The sequence below is a fragment of the Chrysochloris asiatica genome, unplaced genomic scaffold, assembly GCF_000296735.1.
Source record: "Chrysochloris asiatica unplaced genomic scaffold, ChrAsi1.0 scaffold00027, whole genome shotgun sequence".
Classification (NCBI taxonomy): domain Eukaryota; kingdom Metazoa; phylum Chordata; class Mammalia; order Afrosoricida; family Chrysochloridae; genus Chrysochloris; species Chrysochloris asiatica.
Window position 1 is genome coordinate 17,110,508 of NW_006408545.1, and position 21,391 is coordinate 17,131,898.

Sequence of the window (21,391 nt, forward strand, 5' to 3'; positions counted from 1 at the left end):
CTCCTGGGAAACCCTATACAAGGTCGCCATGAGTTGGAACCAACTCAACGGCATTTGACAGCTATCGTAATGGAAGCAGGTATCCAGGTTTTCTCCCCAGAGTGCTACTGGGTGGGTTCAACCCACCAACCTTCTTATTAGAAGCCAAGGGCTAAACACATAATATGATAAAAATCAAGATATTTAAATAGATACAGTGTTTTAATCTATGGACCTTATTCATATTTCACCAATTGTTCCAACAATGTCCTTCAGAGCAAATATATACGAGGGGACTTCAAAACGTTCATGGAACAATGGAATTCTTCCAAGAACTTTTGAAGCCTCCCTCATATTACCCACCCACCCACGCACCTCCATCCATGATATGATCCATGATCACTCACTACACTCACTTGTCATGTCTTTTTAGTCTTGGTCTTTTAGGATCATTACCACTGGGAAGAGTGTAGATGAGTTCTTTTGTAGATACAGACTCAGAAAGTGGGTAGGGAATAGAGGGGTTCTGGGCACCCAGAACATAGACTATAGTTGAAGAGAGAGAATCTTAGCTGTATACATCTCTCAATCCCATACTAGGGGTCAAAAGTATTACTGCTAAGATTTTTTGCATAGGTTTATTGCAAATAAAATGTGTTTAAACATGTCCCTGTGAACAGTGGATGGCTCCAGACAAGTTCTCTATGTAATACACTTGTCTATGTTTTGTATATCTGGTAGCGTAGTGGTTATGAATCGGGCCGCTAACCTCAAGGTTGGCAATTCGAAACTACTAGTGGTTCCGCGGGAGAAAGATGAGGCGTTCTGCTCCAGTAGAGATTTACAGCCTCGGAAACCCTGTGCAGGGTCACTATGAGTCGGAAGCGACTCCACGATACTTAACAACAACAACAACAACGTTTTGTTATAGTGTCTTCAAAACAAGTTCCAATCAAAATAGTGGCTGTTGAGGGGATCTGCTTTGTTGTTGTTGTTGTTAGGTACCGTTGAGTTGGTACTGACTCATAGCAACCCTGTTCATAATAGAACAAAACACTGCCCATATGCACCAATCTCACAATCTCTGCTACATTTGAGCCCATTGCTGCTGCTACTGTGCCAATCCATCTTGTTAGGGGTTTCCTTTTTTTCACAGACTCTCCACTCTACCAGGTATGATATCCTTCTCCAGGGACTGGTGCCCCCCTGATAACATGTGTGAAATAATAGAGATGAAGTCTGGTCATCCTGGCTTCTTCGAAGTATTCTGGCTGTACTTCTTCCAAAATAGATTTGTTTGTTCTTCTGGCAGTCCATGGTACTCTCCTCCAACACCATATCTCAAACGCATCAAATATTCTATGGTCTTCTTTATTCATTGTCCAACTTTCACATGCATATGAGGTTATTGAAAATACCATGGTTGGGTCAGGTGCACGTTAGGCCTCAAGCTGACATCTTTACTCTTCAACACTTTAAAGAGGTCTTGTACAGCAGATTTGCCTAATATAATATGTCATTTAATTTCTTGACTGCTGCTTCCAGGAGTGTTGATGGTTGATTCCAGCAAAATGAAGTCTTTGACAACTTAGATCTTTTCTCCATTGTCTTGTAATTGTTGTATATTGATACTTTTAGTTGTGAGGATTTTTGTTTTCTTTACATTGAGATGCAAGCCATACTAAGCCTGTGTTCTTTGATTTTCATTGGTAAGTATTTTAAGTCCTCTTCCCTTTCAGCAAGCAAGGTTGTTTCATCAGCATACTGCAGGTTGTTCATGAGTCTTCCTCCAATCCTGATGCCACGTTCTTCTTCATATAATCCAGTTTCTCAGATTATTTGCTCAGCATACAGATTGAATAGGTATGCTACAAGAATACAACCCTGGCACACACTTTTCCTAATTTTAAGCTATTTAGTGCCCTCTTATTGCCTCTTGATCTATGTAAGTGTTTCAGAATACTCATTCTGAGCAATGTTGTTAATAGCTTGTCATATTCCACATAATCAAAAGCCTTTGGTAGTCAATAAAGCACAGGTAAATATCTTTCTGGTGATCTCTGCTTTCAGCCAAGATCCATCTGACGTCAGCAATGATATCCTTTGTTCTATATCCTCATCTGAATCTGGCATGAACCTCTGGCTGTAGTGTTGCAGCTATTTTTGAATGATCTTTAGTAAAAATTTACTTGCATGTGGTATTAATGATATTGTCCAATGATTTCCACATGTTGTTGGGTCACCTCTCTATGGAATGGGCACAAATATGAATCTTTTCCAATCAGGTGACCATATATAGACTTCTTCCAGATTTCTTGGAATAGATGAGTGAGTACCTCTAGTGTTGCATCAGTTTGTTGAAAGATATCAATTTGTGTTCCATCAATTCCCAGAGCCTTGTTCTTTGCCATCTCCTTCAGTGCACCATGGACTTTTCCTACAGTACTAGTGGCTCTTGATCATATGCTACCTCTTGAAATGGCTAACCCTCAACCATTTCTCTTTGATACAGTGACTCTATGTATTCATCCCATCTTCTTTCATGCTTTCTGCATAGTTACATATTTTGCCTATTGTTGATGTTGTAAATTGCCATTGAGTCAGTTCCAACCCATAGCAACCCTGTATAGGGTTTCCAAGGAATGACTGGTGAGCTTGAATTGCCAGCCTTGCAGTCCAGTTCATTAACCCACAGCACCACACCAGTACTCCTTCAATACCTCAAGTTGAGACTTGAGTTTTTAATTAAGTTCTTACAGCTAAGAGTATTCTTCCCTGTTGGTTTTCTAACTCGAGATCTTTGCACATTTCATTATAATATTTGACTTAGTCTTCTCGAGCTGCTTTTTGAAATTTTCTGTTCAGTTCTTTTACTTCCTTTTTCCTTCTATTTGGTTTAGTATCTCTACTCTGGAGAGCAAGTTTTAGAGTCTCTTCTGACATCCATTTTAGTCTTTTCCTTTTTTCTTGTCTTCTTAATGACCTTTTGCTTTCTTCCTGTATGATGTTCTTGATGTCATCCCACAACTCTTCCCATCTTCTGTTACTAGTGTCTAATGCATCAAATCTGTTCTTGAGATGGTCTCTAAATTCAGGTGGAGCATGTTCAAGGTCATATTTTGGCTCTTGTGGACTTGTTTCATTTTTTTTTTTAGCTTCAGCCTGCACTTGCTTATGAGCAATTGATGGTCTGTTCCACAATCTGTCCCTGACCTTGTTTTGACTGATGGTATGGAGCTTTACAACCGTCTCTTTCCACAGATGTAGTCAATTTTATTTCTGTGTATTCTATCTGGTGAGGTCCATGTGTACTTTGATCTTGCAAAATTCTATCATGGAATCTCCAGCATATTTTCTATCACCAAGACTATATTTTCTAACTACTGATCCTCTCTGCTTCCAGTCTTTGCATTCCAATCACCAGTAATTATCAATACATCTTGTTTGCATGTTTGATCAATTTCAGACTGAAAACTTTGGTAGATTTCCTCAATTTAATCATCACTGACTTTAGTGGTTGGTGTGTAAATTTGAATAATAGTTGTATTAGCTGATGTTCCTTGTAGGCCTATGGATATTATCCTATCACAGACAGTGTTGTACTTCAAGACAGATCTTGAAATGTTCTTTTTGATGATGAATGTGAATTCCTCTTCAATTTGTCATTCCTGACATAGTAAACCACGTAATTGTCAGATTCAAAATGGCAAGTACCAGTCCATTTCAGCTCACTAATGCCTAGGAGATTGAAGTCTATGCCTTCCAATTCATTTTGACAACTTCCAATTTTCCTAGATTCATACTTTGTACATTTCATGTTCCATTTATTAATGGATATTTACAGCTGTTGCTCCTCATTTTGAGTTGTACCCTGCTGTCGGGGACTGTTCTCGACATAGTTGTGTTGTTCACGAGTGTTTGGTTCACGAGGAGGGGAGATCCAGTGGCGATAGAGATAGCGAGAGAATACACAGAAAGACAGAAGGAGGGGGACAAAGAGGCACCCCGAAACCAGGGTGGATACATCACTGGTGGGCAGACTTGGGACTACAGGCATCGTGGCCTCTGCAGGCAGCAACTCACTGCCCTGCAATCTTTACTGCATGCCTTCCAACTTGTAATGCACACCTGGGCCAGCCTGCGTCTCGATTTTATTTAGGGGAGGAGCTTCACACCAAGCTGGGAGAGACTAAGACAAGGTACAGCTAACATCAGTAATTTTCCAGACATTCAGGTAAATTTACAACATACTTCGCTGGTTCGAATCCCAGGCCCGCAACTTGGTTTCTCAGGCTCAATTAACATATCTATAGCCCCTGAGCTCAGTTGGGGGAAGTGAGAGGGAAGGGCAAAAGGCTTGGGTGGAGTCCTGCTGTTTTGGCTTCCTGAGCCAGGTTTTCAGGAACTTGGCTGAATAACCTGCACTTGGGAGAGGTTCAGGGAAGATGGCTTTTTTGTCTATAGAACAAAGAACTGGGAAGTAGCTAAACTATTTTCAGTTAATCTTTTGTAGAAAGGCTTGACCTTGCAACCTTTACAGTCTGGGCTTTTAGGAAAATATCACATTTATCTGTGGATATCAAGGGCTCCATGTATGAAATTAATAAATATAACTGAACACTAAGATGAAAAACAATTTGTTATTAACTGCCAAGTGGCTAGATCTGTTCCTTAGAGCCTGCGACCTGTAACACTCAGGTCTATAGGGCCTCGAACTTCTGACCAGGCCTACACGGTCTGCAACACCCTGCCCCATCAGAAAATGAAGGTCCTGAAAGCTTTACTTGATTCATGTCATCTCTGAGAATTCTAGTTTGAGGAGACAGCTCTTCCCCAGTGGTGTTTTGAACACCTTCCAACCTGAGGGGCTTGTCTTCTGGCAGTATAACTGGCAATATTCTGGTGTTCTTCATTACATATTTCAATATTTAGTATTCTGGTGCATTCTGAGTGTTCCACTGCTATTCATTAGGTTTTCAGTGACTAAATATTGGAAAGTAGTCTTTCTCTCCTTCTTCCTAGTCTGTCATAGTCTGGAAGCTCAGCTGAAACCTGTCTACCATGTGTGACCATGCTATTATTTAAAATACTGATGACATAGCTTCCAAAATCACAGCAACATATGAGCCACCATAGTACAGTAAAGTGACAGATGAGTGGTGGGAGGGGTCTGCTGGGCTAGAGGGGATCAATTCCAGGCAGATAGGCCAGCTCAGAAGGTTATGACAACTATTTGTTGGGACTTCTAAAAGGTCATCTTGATAGATTTTCTTCAAGGACACAGGACAATCACAGGGGCTTATTATGAAGAAGGTTTAAGAAAATGGAAATTGCTCTGGTGAGAAAAGGGCCAGGAAAGTTGCATCTAGGGATGTTTTCCATCACCACTGTGAACCTGCTTATAGTGTACCAAGGAGGGTGTTCTATGAGAATATCATTGGGAAACCTTACCCCATGCACCCTACAGTCCCTGATCTTTCCCCTTCAGACTGCTATTTTTCCCCTAAAGCACAAACAGCATTTCAAAAGAACATGATTTGAGTCCCCTAGAGGGTGAAGAATACCATTTTGACATGATATAAGTCAAAGAGGGCAGAATTCTTCAGGAAAACGTTGTTGTTGTATTGTTAAGTGTCGTTGAGTCCGTTAAGACTCATAGCAACCCTGTATAGAGTCTCTGAGGCGATGCTGGTGGGTGTGAACTGCTGACCTTGTGCTTAGTAGCCCAGTGAGTATCCTACAGTGACACACCAAGACTCTCAGGAAAGCATTGTTGTTGTCGTTCTTAAGTGCTGTTGAGTCGGTTCTGACTCATAGCAATCCTGTATAGGGTTTCCAAAGAGCAGCTGGTGGGTTTGAATCACTGAGCTTGTGGTGAGCAATCCAGTGCTTATCCTACAGTGCCATACCAGGATTACTGAGGAAGGGTTAGAAAGATGGAAACACCTCCTTCAGAGGTGTGTAGCCCTAGATGGAGGAGATGTTGAGAAAACAGTAGCTTCACATTTTGATATTCTTGTTTAGGAAAGGTTCCTATGATTTTGACGTATCCTCATAATCCTTCTCCCATGGCATGGACATGCTGGAGGAGTCCAGAGTGGGGTGGTCTGTGTTGTCCAGAAGGCCTATGTGCCTCAGACTAGTCAGGATACAATTTCAGCCCTAGTCTTAAGCTCATATGTAGCCACAGAGAGGACATACAAAGCATTTCTTCCAACCTTTCCCTGCAGCGTTACATATAAAGTCTAAAAAAGCAATTTCAATGGAAATTCTTTCTAGGAGAGAGGATGTACTGCTTTCACTTTGCTTTAAGGGGCAAATAGTTGATGCCATCTTTGTGAGTTGGGAGGCATATTTGATGTGTCAAAGAGAAGCCATAAAGGGCTGTGGCTCCCACTGGACATAAGGGTGCAGGACACCTGAAGAGGTGGAAGAAGAGGGGACCGGTAGAGGCATGATAACCAACTCCATTACCTGTCAACTCTGCTGGGGATCTTCATAAGACTCCCAATTGGCCCTGGGCTGCCTTGAGTTATTAGGAGCTTTCTGTCAGGTAAGGGGATCCCACATTGAGTGAGGGGATCCCCATGCAGGACTGAGTGAGCTCCGGTCCCCCACCCCACTCTGCACCTATGTGGTCACAATCCTTTCACCCATTTTGCTGTCACACTTGCTTCTCTGTCCCATCCTCCCAAACAACCAGTACCCATTTTCACACAAAACAAATACTATCCGAATGATTTCTTCCTCCCATATAACAATATGTGGCCTGTTTTCTAGAAGGTAACCTCTAGAAGGGTTACCTTCTAGAAAACAGGCCACATATTGTTATGATAGCCTTACTTTCAGGCCTGACCTCTAATAGTGAACTGAAAGTCTTATAAAACCCCCACTACCCTCTCATTGAGCCACCACTTTGCTCTCCTTAAAAGTCTTGGTGTGGGGCTGTGGGTTAATGTGCTGGACTGCAAAGTCACTTTGAGCCACAGGTTGGTGATTCAAGCTCACCAGTAGCTCCTTGGAAACCCTATACAGGGTCTCTATGGGTTGGAACTGACTTGAGTGCACTTAACAACAACAACAACTAAATAATCTTGAGTCTGTGGGACTCTATGCAGTGGGAGCCACAGCCCTGGCTACTGGCCAGACAAGAACAGGCTGCTTTCCTGGTGTGTGTAGGCTGCAGAAGTTAGAGAAGAGGGTTGAGGAGAGGCTGGTGTCCTCACAGAGTCAGGGAAATCTCAGACAGAGGCACACACATCGACGGCAAGAAAGCTGAGAAGGACATTTGTTCCGGCAGCACACCCACCTGCCCTTCTCTTCTTCCCCCTTGTGTCCTGGATACTGTCTTGCTTCCTCCTGCCTCCCCATGTCAGCTCCCTGCCCCTTCCTGCCCCCCAGATAGTACACAGACAGCCCTCTCTGTGTGTCTCTCATCTGAATCCAACCTGTGATGCCACAGAGGAAGAAGATCTGGCAGGCTGCTTCTGTTAAGATTACAACTAAGAATTGCAACTAATGTCATCAAATTGTGTATAAATTGCTGAATAGAAAGCTAGTTTGCTTTTTAAATTTTCACCCAAACTATAATAATAATAACAGTACCAAAAAAACCCCAAACAAGATCACAGCTAAGAACATACTATGGCACAGTTCTGTTGGTAACCAGGGGCAGAAGACCCAATAAACAAGGCAAACACAGGCTTACTTACTAATTTGTAAACACAAATAAGCCCATACTTCCCTTGCTTATTGACTGTAACACACAGGATCATCAGGAATCAGCATCCACAGTAACTAACAACCCTTCCCTCAGATTCTGACATCTGCAGGATGGCCAATGTGGTGCAGAAAAAAGGACCCAGGCCTGCTTTCCTCCTGCATGAACCTGTGGAAGCTCCTGTAAGCCCACGATAAGTCATTTCAGGCCAAGCAGAAAGCGGGACTCATGCTGATGAGGAGGTGGGACCCTCAGGGCTCAACTTGTGGGCAGCCACCCACTCTCCTCCACCCGAGCCACACAAGCCCTGCTTGTTCCTCTCGCAGGGTCTATTTTGCTTCCTACGCCTTTTACACAATGTGAATGTTCAGCATGCAGTGTTCCAACTCAAAAATGAGCATTTCACTCAGCAAGCCGCACCACAAGGACTTCACTTAAGCACTAGCCTTCTGAAATCAGGTAAACTTCCTGGAAATTGTATTTGTTTATTAACCACAAATTAAGAGTCCAGCATTTTTCAAAGAATGAAAGAGATCACCTTTGTCTTAAAAAAAAGGATAAAGAAATCAATGCCAAATATTATCTAGAACACAAAATTGTTCGGAGACTAAGTCACTCCTGCAGATCATATTTCATATCTTCAGCCTGTGGTGTCAGATTCTGCTGCTTTCTGTTTGCCGCTTCCAGGTTATGAATCACAGAGGCTGTAAGTCAATGGTGCATGGCTCTTCTGCCAGACAGCAGTCTTTAAACAAAATCATTCCAGTAGACCAGGTTTGTCCTGCCTTTGATGACATCCAAAGAGCTGAGTGGCTCGTTTCTGCTCAAGGGACCCTGTAACAAAGACAAATTGATTTTTTCCCAGGAGGCCTTATCCTGTCCCTGGCCCTAAGAATGCTCCCTGCTGACCACGGCACTCACCACACTGAGATTCCATCCTATACTTCCTGTGGACTCGAATCGAATATGTCTTCTCTGTACTTTCTCTGGATCTTTTACTTCCCATCTCTTTCTTCTCCTACTCTGATGGGCTGTCACATGTTCCTTCCTGAGAAGAGTAGACCCAGGCTCCACACCTCCCCCACAGTACATGCTGTGTCTGCTGGAACTCAGGGATTTCTCCTCCTACCACTAGCCACTCTATAACACCTAAACACAGGCAAAAGAAGGTCCCAGACATGAGGTGTAATGCAAGCATTCCCCTTGCTCCTTTGCCACAGGGACCCTGGTAACATAGTGGGTTCAAACCCACCAGCCACTCCAAGGGAAAAAGATGAAACTGTCTGCTCCATAAAAGTTCCAGAAACCCTGTGGAGCAGCTCCTTCGGGTGACTCTGAGTCAGAATTGACTCAATGGCAGTGGGTTTTAGTTTGAGATAAGCAAGGATGAAGTGAGAGGGTGCATGTCAGGAAAGTGGAAAAGATGATGGTTGTTTTTCTGATGGCAGCAACAAGGCTAGTAGGGAACAGACAACTGACATATGACATGCAGTACCCTTGGGGGCTTCCACTGGACCTTCAGGAACTTCTCAAGGTAGTTGCCGAGTTGAACTTGTTCCATACAACCCACCAGCCCCTCCAGAGCCTCCCTGGAGCTCATCTACACATACACACCAACCCTTTCTAGAAGAGAGCAGAAAATGCTCGTGTCTATAGTGATTGGTAGCAGTTCAAGGAGTGGACAAAGCAGAGTTGGATAATCTTGGAAAGTATAAAATAAAATGTAGTTTACATTATTGGGTTTTGCACTGTAAAAAGATAAGTGAAGAATGTGATATTCAGGTGAGAAAGTTATCACTTCAAAGTTAGACATGTTAATTGCCTTTGAGTCTACTCAAGGCCCCAAGGCATCCAGCTCCTGATGTTGTTAGGTGTCATCCCGTTGGTAGCAACCCTGTGCAAAACAGAATGAAACACTGCCCAGACCAATCTCACAATTGTTGCCATGCTTGAGCCCATTGATGCTGCCACCTTGCCAATCCATCTCGCTGGGGGTCTTCCTCTTTTTCTCTGACCCTACACCTTACCAAACATGATATCCTTCTCCAGTGACTGGTCCCTCCTGACAATATGTCCAAAATATGAGAGATGAAGTTTGGCCATCCTAGCCTCCAAAGAGCACTCTGTCTGTACTTCTTCCAAAACAGATTTGTTGGTTCTTTAGGCAGCCCATGGCACTTTCAATATTCTCCTCCAACATCATAACTCAAAAGCATCAATTCTTCTACAGTTTTCCTTATTCACTGTCCAGCTTGTGCATGCATATGAGGTTATTAAAAATACTATGGTTTGGGTCAGGGGCACCTTAGTCCTCAAGCTGACATCTTTGCTTTTCAACAGTTTAAAAAGGGCTAGTGTAGCAGATTTGCCTAATGCAATACATTGTCTGATTTCTTGACTACTGCTTCCATGAGTGTTAATAGTGTTGATCCAAGAAGAATGAAGTCCTTGACAATTTCTATCTTTTTTCCATTGATTAGATTGTTGTTTATTGGTCCAGTGGTGAGGATTTTTGTTTTCTTCACATTGAGATGTAATCCATCCATCAGTAAATGTTTTAAGTCCTCTTCACTTTCAGCAAGCAAGGTTGTATCATCTGCATATCGCAGGTTGTTAATGAGTCTTCCACCAATCCCAATGCCACGTTTTACTTCATAGAATCCAGCTTCTTGGATTATTTGCTCAGCATACAGGTTGACTAAGTATGACTCACAAACTCTGATCCCGCCCCTCCGCCTCTGCCTTCGCCCTCTAGTGGAGGACGCTCCCTCTCAGTCTGAGCAGCCATCTGGCTGATGGATTCTGTGCCGTTCCCTCCTTCCACCGTCCTTGCCACGCGGGGACACAGACTTTCCACAAGCAATCTGTTCTGCAGCAAAGAAACTTCTCCTAGACAATCGCTTACATTCTCACCTCAAAGTCGTTTTACCGTCTAGGAGTTTTTACTTACTATTTGCACAACCCAGAGACTTATGGAGCTGTAGAATAAGCACTGGACTGCCAACCAAAAAGGTCGGCGGTTCAAACCCACCAGACACAATTTGGAAATTTTATGTGGGTTCACTATGAATCGGAACCAACTTGACAGCTCTTAACAGCAACAACAACAAAGGTACAATCTTCCTCAAAGGAGCGCTAAAATTTCTGCCTTTGGCAAGGTGAAAATGATTAGCAATTATAAATGACAAAAAAAAAAAAAGACCTCCTTCCCTCCCCACACCTCTTCAGCTTCTACTCATTAAGTTCAGTTCCAAAATCACTTAGGGTGTAAGTTTCAGCAGTGAGTCCCTGGCGCGGATGGATTCTAGATTAGGCTTTGGCTCTGCTTGGTTGGTTCTGCCTCCTGCACTGCACCTCAGTCCCTATAGCTGGGCTTTAACCTCCCTGGAGCGCTGACCCCTTACTCCAAGTTCCCAGCAGCAAAGCAGCACCTCAGCGTCCCATCCTCCTGCATCTACACTCATGAGGGGCCCTGTGCTTGCCTCCTATTAGTGCTGTCCACACCCATCTCTCAACAAGGCTTTGGATTTGACTGAGGCAAGGAATGGGAGTAGTATGTAGGAACTGCCTCTACTCCCTAGAGAAAGAGATACAAGGACTCTGTTTTGCTGCTCCTGGGAGGCGAGGGGGGATGGGGATGGTGTGTGTGTGTGTGTGTGTGTTTGTGTGGTGAGCTTGAACCAATCACATTTCAGTCCAGTGCATTAACCCACAACACTATACTAGGACTCCTTTCAGGGGCATACCCAGATGAATTACCCACCGGATGGCTGATTTTTTAAAGATTTCCATGCCTTCCTTTTGAAATTCCTCTGGGGGACTGGAACCTTCAATCTTCCATTTAGCAGCTGAGCTCATTAACAGTTTGCATCACCCAGGAACTCTGAGTTAAAGGAAAGGGTCCAGAAGACAACCATTCCTAATGTTCATGTGCAGGCTGATGTGATCCAAGAAAGGAATGACTTTTAGGCTTGATAAAACTGAGCACTCATATTTTAGGGTGATGTGTTCAGCAAATTACTAGAGACATGGGACTGGGGAATATTTAGTAAGCACAGTTGTTTTGTTGTTGTTGTTGTTGTTGTTGTTTTTTATGATCACCCCAGACTTTTCCTCATGGGAGACTGGGGCAATGGTATTCTCCCTGTCTAAGGTAAGACATTACCCAGTTGCAGGAAGTCCTAAAAGGAAGATTGCCAAATTCTTTATATTGCTAATCATGTCACTCAGAACTTCCAGAGTACTTACTTCAAGTAATTGTAAAAGCAGCCTTGTGGAACTTGGTCATCTGGTAGAACATCCAGTCCGGGTACAGTTTCCTCCTATGCATTCCCTATCTGAATGCACTGCCCATGGAACAGCATGGAGGTGACCAGTCCCAGGGCATATTCAGTAAGTTTCTTCCTGGGGAACAGCACCTGGGAGGGATAGAGCACAGAAAGTGAGCCTAAACCTTCCAACAGGCCATCTACTGTAATAATTTAAGAGACTGAGCTAGGTGAGTATCCTGCTTCCATCAGCAGCACAACTAGCAGGGGATCTTTGAAATGGAAAATAAGTGCATTTGCATTTATTGAATTCTTACATAAACTCATAACAATCCTCTCACTATGGCACTGTGCTCCCCAAGTTACAGTTGAGGAAACTCGTTCAGTGAGTTTAAGCAATTTACTCGAATCTCAAGGCTAGTAAATCTCCTTGCTTTCCTGAATTAATAAGATAATTCTGAGGTTTGATCAGGATGGTTGAAACACAGAACAATAATGTTCAAGTATAAATACATGGAAACCACAAGTTATGACAAGAAAAGCAAAATAATACAATATTAAAAAAATGATCCATTTAAATGTTTAACAATAACTATGTGTTATATACAGGTATACAGGGCAGACATACTCATATTTGTAAGTTTTGCATTTTACAATAACATAATAAGTCCCCAATCCCTTTACATGGCTCCCTTTAAAAATTCTCTTTAATTTTTTATTTTTTGGTGAAAATGTGTACCATTTCAACAATTTCTACACATACAATTCAACATTCATGGAAGCAGCAGTCAAGAAATCGAATGATGTATTAGATTAGGCAAATCTACTATACAAGCCCTCTTTAAAGAGCAAAGCTGTCAGTTTGAGGACTAAGGTACACCTCACCCAAGCCATGGTATTTTCAGTTACCTCATATGCATGTGGAAGTTGGACAATGAATAAAGAAGATTGTTGAAGAATTGATGCATTTGAATTACAGTGTTGGAGAAGAATATTAAAAGTACCATGGACTTCCAGAAGAACAAACAAATCTATTGAAAGAATTACAGAAAGAAACTCCTTAGAAGCCAGGGTGGTGAAACTTTATCTCTCATACTTCAGACATGTTATTAGGTATGGCACTGTAGGATAAGCACTCAACTATAAGGTCAGTTTGATCCACAGGCCGGTGGTTCAAACTCACCAGCAACTCCTTGGGAACCGAACCCAGAGTAGCAATGAGTTGAGAACAACTCGATGGCACTTAACAACAGTCCCTGGAGAAGGACATCATGCTTGGTAAAGTGGAGCATTGATGAAAAAGAGGAAGACCCTCAATGAGATGGATTGACACAGTGGCAGCAGTAATGGCCTCAAGCATAACAATGATATTGAGGATGGCACAGGACTGGCCAGGGGTTCATCCTGTTGTTCATAGGGAACTATGAATAACAGAGTCCACAGCACCTAATAACAGCAACTATTCAACAACATTGATTACATTCTTCAAGTTGTACAACAATTCTTGCTATCCTTGCTCAGATTATTCTACCACCATTAACAAAAATTTACTGCTCCATATGTGGCACTGTGGGTTAATGCACTGGAGAGCAGTCAGTTCAAGCTCACCAGCTGCTCCTTAGAAACCCTATACAGGATTGCTTTGAGTAGGAACTGACTTCTTGTTGTTAGGTGCCGTTGAGTCGGTACCGACGCATAGTGACCCTGTGCACAGCAGAATGAAATACTGCCCGATCCCGGGCCAACCTCACTAGTGTTGCCACACTTGAGTCCATTGATGCTGCCACTTGGCCAATCCATCTCATATGGGGTCTTCCTCTTTTTCTCTGACCCTCCACCTTACCAAACATGATATCCTTCTCCAGTGACTGGTCCCTCCTGACAACATGTCCGAAGTGTGAGAGACAAAGTTTGGCCATCCTGGCCTCCAAGGAGCACTCTGGCTTCTTCCAACATGGATCTGTTGGTTCTTTTGCCAGCCCATGGCACTTTCAATATTCTCCTCTAATACCATAACTCAAATGCATCAATTCTTCTATGATCTTCCTTATTTACTGTCCAGCTTTCACATGCATATGAGGTTACTGAAAACACCATGGCTTGGGTCAGGCACCCCTTAGTCCTCAAGCTGACATCTTTGCTCTTCAACTCTTGAAAAAGGTCTTGTGCAGCTCATTTGCCTAATGCAATACGTCATTTGATTTCTTGACTGCTGCGTCCTTGAGTGTTGATAGTTGATCCAAGAAGAATGAAGTCCTTGACAACTTCAATCGTTTCTCCGTTGATAAAAATGTTTATTGATCCAGTGGTGAGGATTTTTGTTTTCTTGACATTGAGATGTAATCCATACTGAAGGCTGTGATCTTTGATCTTCATCAGTAAATGTTCAAGTCCTCTTCACTTTCAGCAAGCAAGGTTGTATCATCTGCATATCGCAGGTTGTTAATGAGTCTTCCTCCAATCCTGATGACACGTTTTTCTTCATATAAGCCAGCTTCTTGGATTATTTGCTCAGCATACAGGTTGAATAGGTATGGTGAAAGAATACAACCTTGTCTCACAGCTTTCTTAATTTTAAACAATTTCAGTGTTTCCATGTTCTGTGCAAACAACTGCCTCTCGGTCCATGTACAGATTCCTCATGAGCACAATTAAGTGTTCTGGAATACTCATACTTTGCAATGTTGTCCATAGCTTGTCATGATCCACAAAATCGAAAGCCTTTGCGTAGTCAATAAAGCACAGGTAACATCTTTCTGATATTCTCTGCTTTCAGCCAAGATCCATCAGACATCAGCAATGATATCCCTCATTCCACGGCCTCTTCTGAATCCGGCTAGAACCTCTGGAAGTTCTCTGTCAATGTATGCTTGCAGCCATTTCTGTATTACCTTTAGTAAAACTTTACTCGCATGGGATATCAAAGAGATGGTTCGATGATTTCCACATTCTGTTGGGTCACCTCTCTTTGGAATGGGCACAAATATGGATCTCTTCCAATCAGTCAGCCAGATAGTTGTCTTCCAACTAGATGGCACTTAACAACAAGCAGCTTCTTATAGGTGTTCTTGTGGTACTATAGGATAAATATAGGACTGCTAACCACACAGTCAGCAGTTCAAAGCCACAGTTGCTCCTTAGGACACAGATAAGGCTGTCTGCTCTCATAAAGATTTGCAACCTCAGAAACCATATACAGGGTCACTATGAGTCAGAACCAACTTGACACCACATAACAACAACAAAGCTTCTTATAAGAAACACTGATAGTGCTGTGGGTTAGACGTTGGGCTGCTAACTGCAAGTCTAGCGGTTCAAATTCAACAGCAGCTCTTTGACTTTCTGCTTCTGTAATGATTTACAGACAATGAGTCAAACTCGGCTAGATGGCAGCAGTAAGTTTCTTTTATATAATCTGTCAAGTTACGATTGTCACTTTGATACCACATAGCTGATTGTTTTAAAAGAGTACAATACTCAGAGCCGACATATGTTACTAATTAAACTAAACTATTGTTTGGTTCAAGGGGCTCTGGTGGCACAATACTTAATCATTTGGTTTCTAATCAAAAGAACCCACCAGCTGTCTATGGGAGAAAATGGCAGCCTGATTTTAAAGGGCACACAACCACATTGTTTGGTTCAAATAAGATGTCAGGGATCATTTTGGTTTGAGGTTTAAGGTTAAAGATTATCTCAGGGCAATACTTTTTTTGGAGGTTCATCCAGCCTCACTGGCTCTAGAAAATCTGTATTCCATTGAGAATTTAAAATTCTGTGCTATATATTCCCCCCTTTTGATCAGGCGTTTTCTTTATAAGTATTATAAACACAAGGTAAAATGTTGGTAATTGTTATTGCAAAATTCCAACTTGCTCTTTTTTCTATGCTAACAAGAAAAAAATAACTTTATCAAGTGACCTTGAAAATACTCATCTATTAGTGTTCAGAAAACATCTTTTAATCTCCCCAACCTAAATTTTTCTACTGAGAGCTGAAAACTTACAATAATAAATTATGTATCATTAAACTTTTAATTTCTTACTATAAATTGCTTTACTCAGAAAAAGTATCTCCAAACCAGAAAAAAAAAAAAAGTTAACTCCAGCCTCAGTCTGTCTCTTAACCACTTTTAGTTAAGAGACAAACTTGAATAGTGGTTGTTTGCAGATTTCTTTCTTTAATCCAGGTAACCAACGTAGTGTCTTCCAGTGTTTTCAGAATGGAACGCACAAGAAGGCATAGAGTGAAAATTCCAGAATAAGACCTGAATTCTATTGTGGGGATGCATTGCTATTTAAAATGACAGATTGTATTTAATAGTAAGTGTACTACAGATTCACATAATTGTACAGCAAGAGGTAACCTTTGAGATATTTTAGCCTCGCACAGTGCTTGGCATGAAACAGACACTCAGGAAATATTTGTTGAATAATAAATTAAACTAATCTAGAGGTATCCAACTGTTCTTGCTCAAAAGACAGACATACTTTAGGGGACCTTTGCAGTAGGAGTAAGGGGTGGGTACCAGCCCCATCCACACTAGCAGTTGATACTTTGGCCATACTGGGGAGAAGTCTGAAAGTCCCTGGTTTATCCCAATGCTGTGATTTTACAGAATAGAAAAGTATCATTGGAGCCAGGGTCTATGATGTAGTTGAACAGCTATGGAGCTCTTCCACTCTCATGAATTTGCAACATTTTCTAGAGCCAGTGTCAGAAGACTTCCTGATTGTAGGTGTTGTTAGGTGTTATCCAATTGGTTCTGACTCATGGTGGCCTTATGCATAACAGAGCAAAACATTGCCTGGTCCTATTCCAACCTCACAATCATTGTTAGGCCATTGCTGCTGCCACTGTGTCATTCCATCTCATTGAGGTCTTCCTCTATTTCACTGACCCTCTACTTCACCAAGCATGATGTCCTTCTCCAGGGATTGGTGCCTCCTGATAACATGTCTGAAGTATGAGAGACAATGTCTCACCATCCTGGCTTCTAAGGAGCATTCTGGCATACTTCTTCCAACACAGATTTGTTTGTTCTTCTGGAAGTCCATGGTACTCTTAATATTCTTCTCCAACACCATCAATTCTTCTAAGATCTTCCTTAATCACTGTCTAACTTTCACATGCATATGAGACTATTGAAAAAATCATGCCTTGAGTCAGGTGCACCTTAGTTCTCAAACTGACATCTTTGCTCTTGAACACTTTAAAGAAGTCTTGTGCAGCAGATTTGCCTAATGCAACAAGTCATTTGATTTCTTGACTGCTGCTTCCATGACTGTTGATGGTGGATCCAAGCAAAGCAAAGCCTTTGACAACTTCAATTGTTTCTCCATTTATATAGATATCGATTATTGGTGCAGTGGTAAGAATTTTTGTTTTCTTTACATTGAGGTTTAAGCCATACTGAAGGTTGTGGGCTTTGGCCTTAATCATTAAATACTTTAAGTCTCTTTCCTTTCAGCAAGCAAGGTTTTATCATCTGCATATCACAGGTTGCCAATGAGTAGTCTTCCTCTAGTCCTGAAGCTACATTCTTCTTCATATAATTCAGTTTCTCAAATTATTGCTCAGCGTACATATTGAGTAAATATGGTGAAAAAATACAACCTGGCACACACCTTTCCTGATTTTAAGCCATTCAGTGTCCCCTTGTTCTGTTCAAATGACTGCCTCTTGATCTGTGTACAGATTCGTCCTGAGTACAATTAAGTGTTCCAGAATACTCATTCTCTTGTCCATAGCTTGTCATGATCCTCACAGTGAATGCTTTTTTACACAGTCAATAAATTGCAAGTAAACATCTTTCGGTATTCTCTGCTTCCAGCCAAAATCTATGTTACATCAGCAATGATATCCCTCATTCCATGTCCTCATGAGTCCAGCTTGAAGTTCTGGCAATGGACTGTGGCAGCTATTTTTTTAATTACCTTTAGCAAAATTTTACTTGCATGAGATATTATTAATATTGTCTGATGATAGCCACATTCCATTGGTTCACTTATCTTTGGGATGGGCACAAATGTGGATCTCTTCCAATCAGCTGACCAGGTAGATATCTTCTTGATACATTAATATAAATTTCAGTTGAACTTTCCAACCCAGAAGTGGAGTAGAAAGTTACAATTACTTCAGAGTCAAGTTAAAACTAGTTGTCTGTCTATGCCATGACATCAGTTACCACCTTCAGTCACCTCTTAGTTTTGCTCCCAAGTATCCATCCTTTCTTGTGCTTGTCTTAAACACTAAACTTCTCTTTATCTGGTCTTTGAATGCAGATGGTTCTTAGAGCTGCTGGAATGACCAATTCTGCTTTTTTGGAGATCAGTAGGGCATAAGCATTCTAACACCATTGCTAGTGTTAGACCTTCTGAGGTCACCCCTGGAGCAGACCTGAATTATAGCAGCTACAGAGGTAGGACACCAATGTGGTGCCACTCAAACTGGCCAACATCTCCTTCAAGTAGTAGACACTGAGCATGAGCCGAGTCTGAGACATAGTAAGAAGCATAAGATTCAGTTTCTACCCTTAAGGAATTTAAGAATGTATTGGTGTTGGTCCCCTGGAGTTTATTGTGCTTAATAGTTTGCAAGATATGCCAATTCCATTGTTTCATTTGAACATCACAACCATCCCATGTGCAGATGAGAATATGGAACTAGAGACATAAAATGAGTTGGCCAGGAACTCAAGGCTAATGTGAACAGAACTGGGCCCCAAAGCCTGCGTTCTGATTCCATACCTCTCACTGGGAATTTGCTTTATTCTGCAAGGTATTTCCACTTGCACTGTCCACTCCTTTGTATGCTCCTAGAGGCAGGGCACAGTGCCTATCTCTCATCCCTCTTAGCAGTGTGCCTTGCATCCAGCCAGCCGTGTTACCTGCACTGTTGGACAGTCACCGAAAGTTTCTTTCTCTTACTAAGTCTCAGATTAGACGACCTGTATAAGTCTTTTCATTTGGTGAGTCCATATACTTGGTCCAGAAAAATCATCACCAAACCAAACCTGTTTACTAGCCCATTATTGTTGTTGTTGTTAAGTGCCGTCGAGTCGGTTCTGACCCATAGCGACCCTGTATAGGGTTTTCGAAGCTGTAAATCTTTACAGGAGCAGACAGCCTCATCTTTCTCCTAGGGAACCACTGGTAGTATCGAACTGCTGACCTAGAGGTTAGCAGCCTGATTCATAACCATTATGGTACCAGAGCTCCTAAATATGAAATATTTAGGGCTAATGGGCTAATAAATAAATAAACCTGTTTATTAGCCCACTAGCCCTAAATATGTCATTTGCCTCTTAAGCTCACAACATTGTGGCATACATAAGGGAGTGTCATGGATTGAATTGTGTTCCCCCAAAATATGAGTCAACTTAACTGGGTCATGATTCTCAGTGGTTTGGCGGTTATGTGATGGTTCCCCAAGGTGTCATCTGATGTGATAAACCAATAAAAGGATTAAGGATGCTCCAATACTCTTAATCTATCACAACTCTGATCCGATGTCAGGGAGTTTCCCAGGGATGTGGCCTGCAACATTCTTTTAGCTTACAAAGATAAAAGGAGAGAGGACGGAGTAAAATCTAGAAATGACAAACAGAGAAAACCTTCTCTTAAAGCCAGCAGTCCAAATTTGGACTTCGGGCCTCCTGAACTGTGAGACAATAAATTTCTGCTTGTTAAAAGCATCCACTTGCGGTATTTCTGTTCTAGCAAAACTAGATAACTAAGACCGGGAGTGTTGGCGACCCCTGCCCCAACTGTATTGTTAGAGAGACCAGACGAGTCTAGAGGAACATGAAAGAATTAACAACATGAGGCAAAATGTCCAAGACAGTAAATGTAGGTGTTAAATGAGTGACGTGAACAAATAATACTTGGATATTTAAAGAACTAGATTAAGTTGGTATTTATTTTGCATTAGCTCCTTGGGTTGAACAAGTGGTTTGAGCTTGTGCCACCCAAGCTCAAGGTTGGTAGTTTGAATCCACTCATCAGTACTGCAGAAGAAAGACCTGGTGATTTGCTTCCGTAAAGATTATAGTCAAGAAAATCCCATAGAGCAATTCTACTTACGGGGTTGCCATAAGTGAAAATCAACTCATTTGTTGTTGTTTTCTTGTAGACGGATAAAATAACTCTATAAAACATTAAAAAAAAAAAAGAGGCAAGGCACATATTTTCTTTGTTTTGTTGTTGTTCAATGTTAGGAATCCCAGGTTTTCAAGGATGTGAGGCAATTGATAGCTTTTGTTTGGCCTGCTTGGGTCCCGTGAAGCTCTCATGGTGTTTGCCTTTGGATTCCTACCTCGTCTCTGTGTCTGTTTCTGTCCTACACTTTCTGTTGAGCTGGAAGCTAGCCTCATGGTCTCTCTTCTTTCCAGGGTTAAAGCAAATGGAGGCCTGATGCGCACACGGCGAATAGAAGACCTGTGGGAGCTTCATTCGTCCTATGACATCGTGATCAATTGTTCAGGCCTTGGAAGCAGAGAGCTCACGGGAGACTCCAAGATGCTCCCTGTGAGGGGTCAAGTGCTCAAAGTTCAAGCTCCATGGGTGAAGCATTTTATCCGAGACGGGAATGGGCTCACTTATATTTACCCAGGTTCCTCCAACGTAACCCTGGGTGGAACCAGGCAAAAAGGAGACTGGAATCTTTCCCCTGACCCAGAAATTAGCAGAGATATCCTTTCGAGATGTTGTGCACTTGAGTCCTCCTTGCATGGAGCCTACAACATAAAAGAGGCTGTGGGCTTGAGGCCATCCAGGCCAGGTGTGCGGCTACAGAAAGAGCTCCTCGTCCAAGATGACAGGAGACTGCCCGTTGTCCACCACTATGGCCATGGGAGTGGGGGCTTCTCTGTGCACTGGGGCACAGCTCTGGAAGCCACCAAGTTGGTGAGTGAGTTGGCCCACACCCTGAGGACCTCTGACCCCAAGACAAAGCTGTAGGTGCTGTAGGTAATGTGACAGCAAATGGCCTCAGACTACTGAGCAGGGTACAATTTAAGCACTTGGAACAGGTTTGAATAGCTATTCTATTGCATAGTTTCTTTGTCTTCAAACTTAGATGTTTCTTTGTCTTTAAAATTTGCAATGATGCAACATGTATTAATAGATTTAGGAAATCTGGTACTAATGACAGGGTATAAAGCTCTATTTTTGTTAAAAATACTTGTTAAAAAGTAAAATTTCTTTTAGATCTGGTATTCCAAGATCTATGCTAATTTTTGTAGATGGTAGCAGTTGTAGGCATTTTGACTTTTTTTGTGTCTCATAAATTTATAGGAGGCAATATGGTAATATATGGAAAACACTTCAATCACCATCATTTGTAGAGCTTCCATGATCATCTTAGGTTTTAGCCAAGTGAACATTATTATTTCTAAATAAAATTACATAACCGTAATGGAACA

At 42.0% G+C, this 21,391-nt stretch overlaps 1 protein-coding gene across 1 annotated transcript in view; it reads left to right on the top strand.

Annotated features, from left to right (window-relative positions):
- The window catches only part of DDO (D-aspartate oxidase), a 36,866-nt gene extending 15,939 nt beyond the window's left edge, over positions 1-20,927 (top strand). The window contains exon 5 of the mRNA XM_006839932.1: positions 20,360-20,927. Within this exon, the coding sequence (XP_006839995.1) occupies positions 20,360-20,927 (568 nt within the window). The remainder of the gene's footprint in view (positions 1-20,359) is intronic.
- Positions 20,928-21,391: the final 464 nt, after the last annotated feature.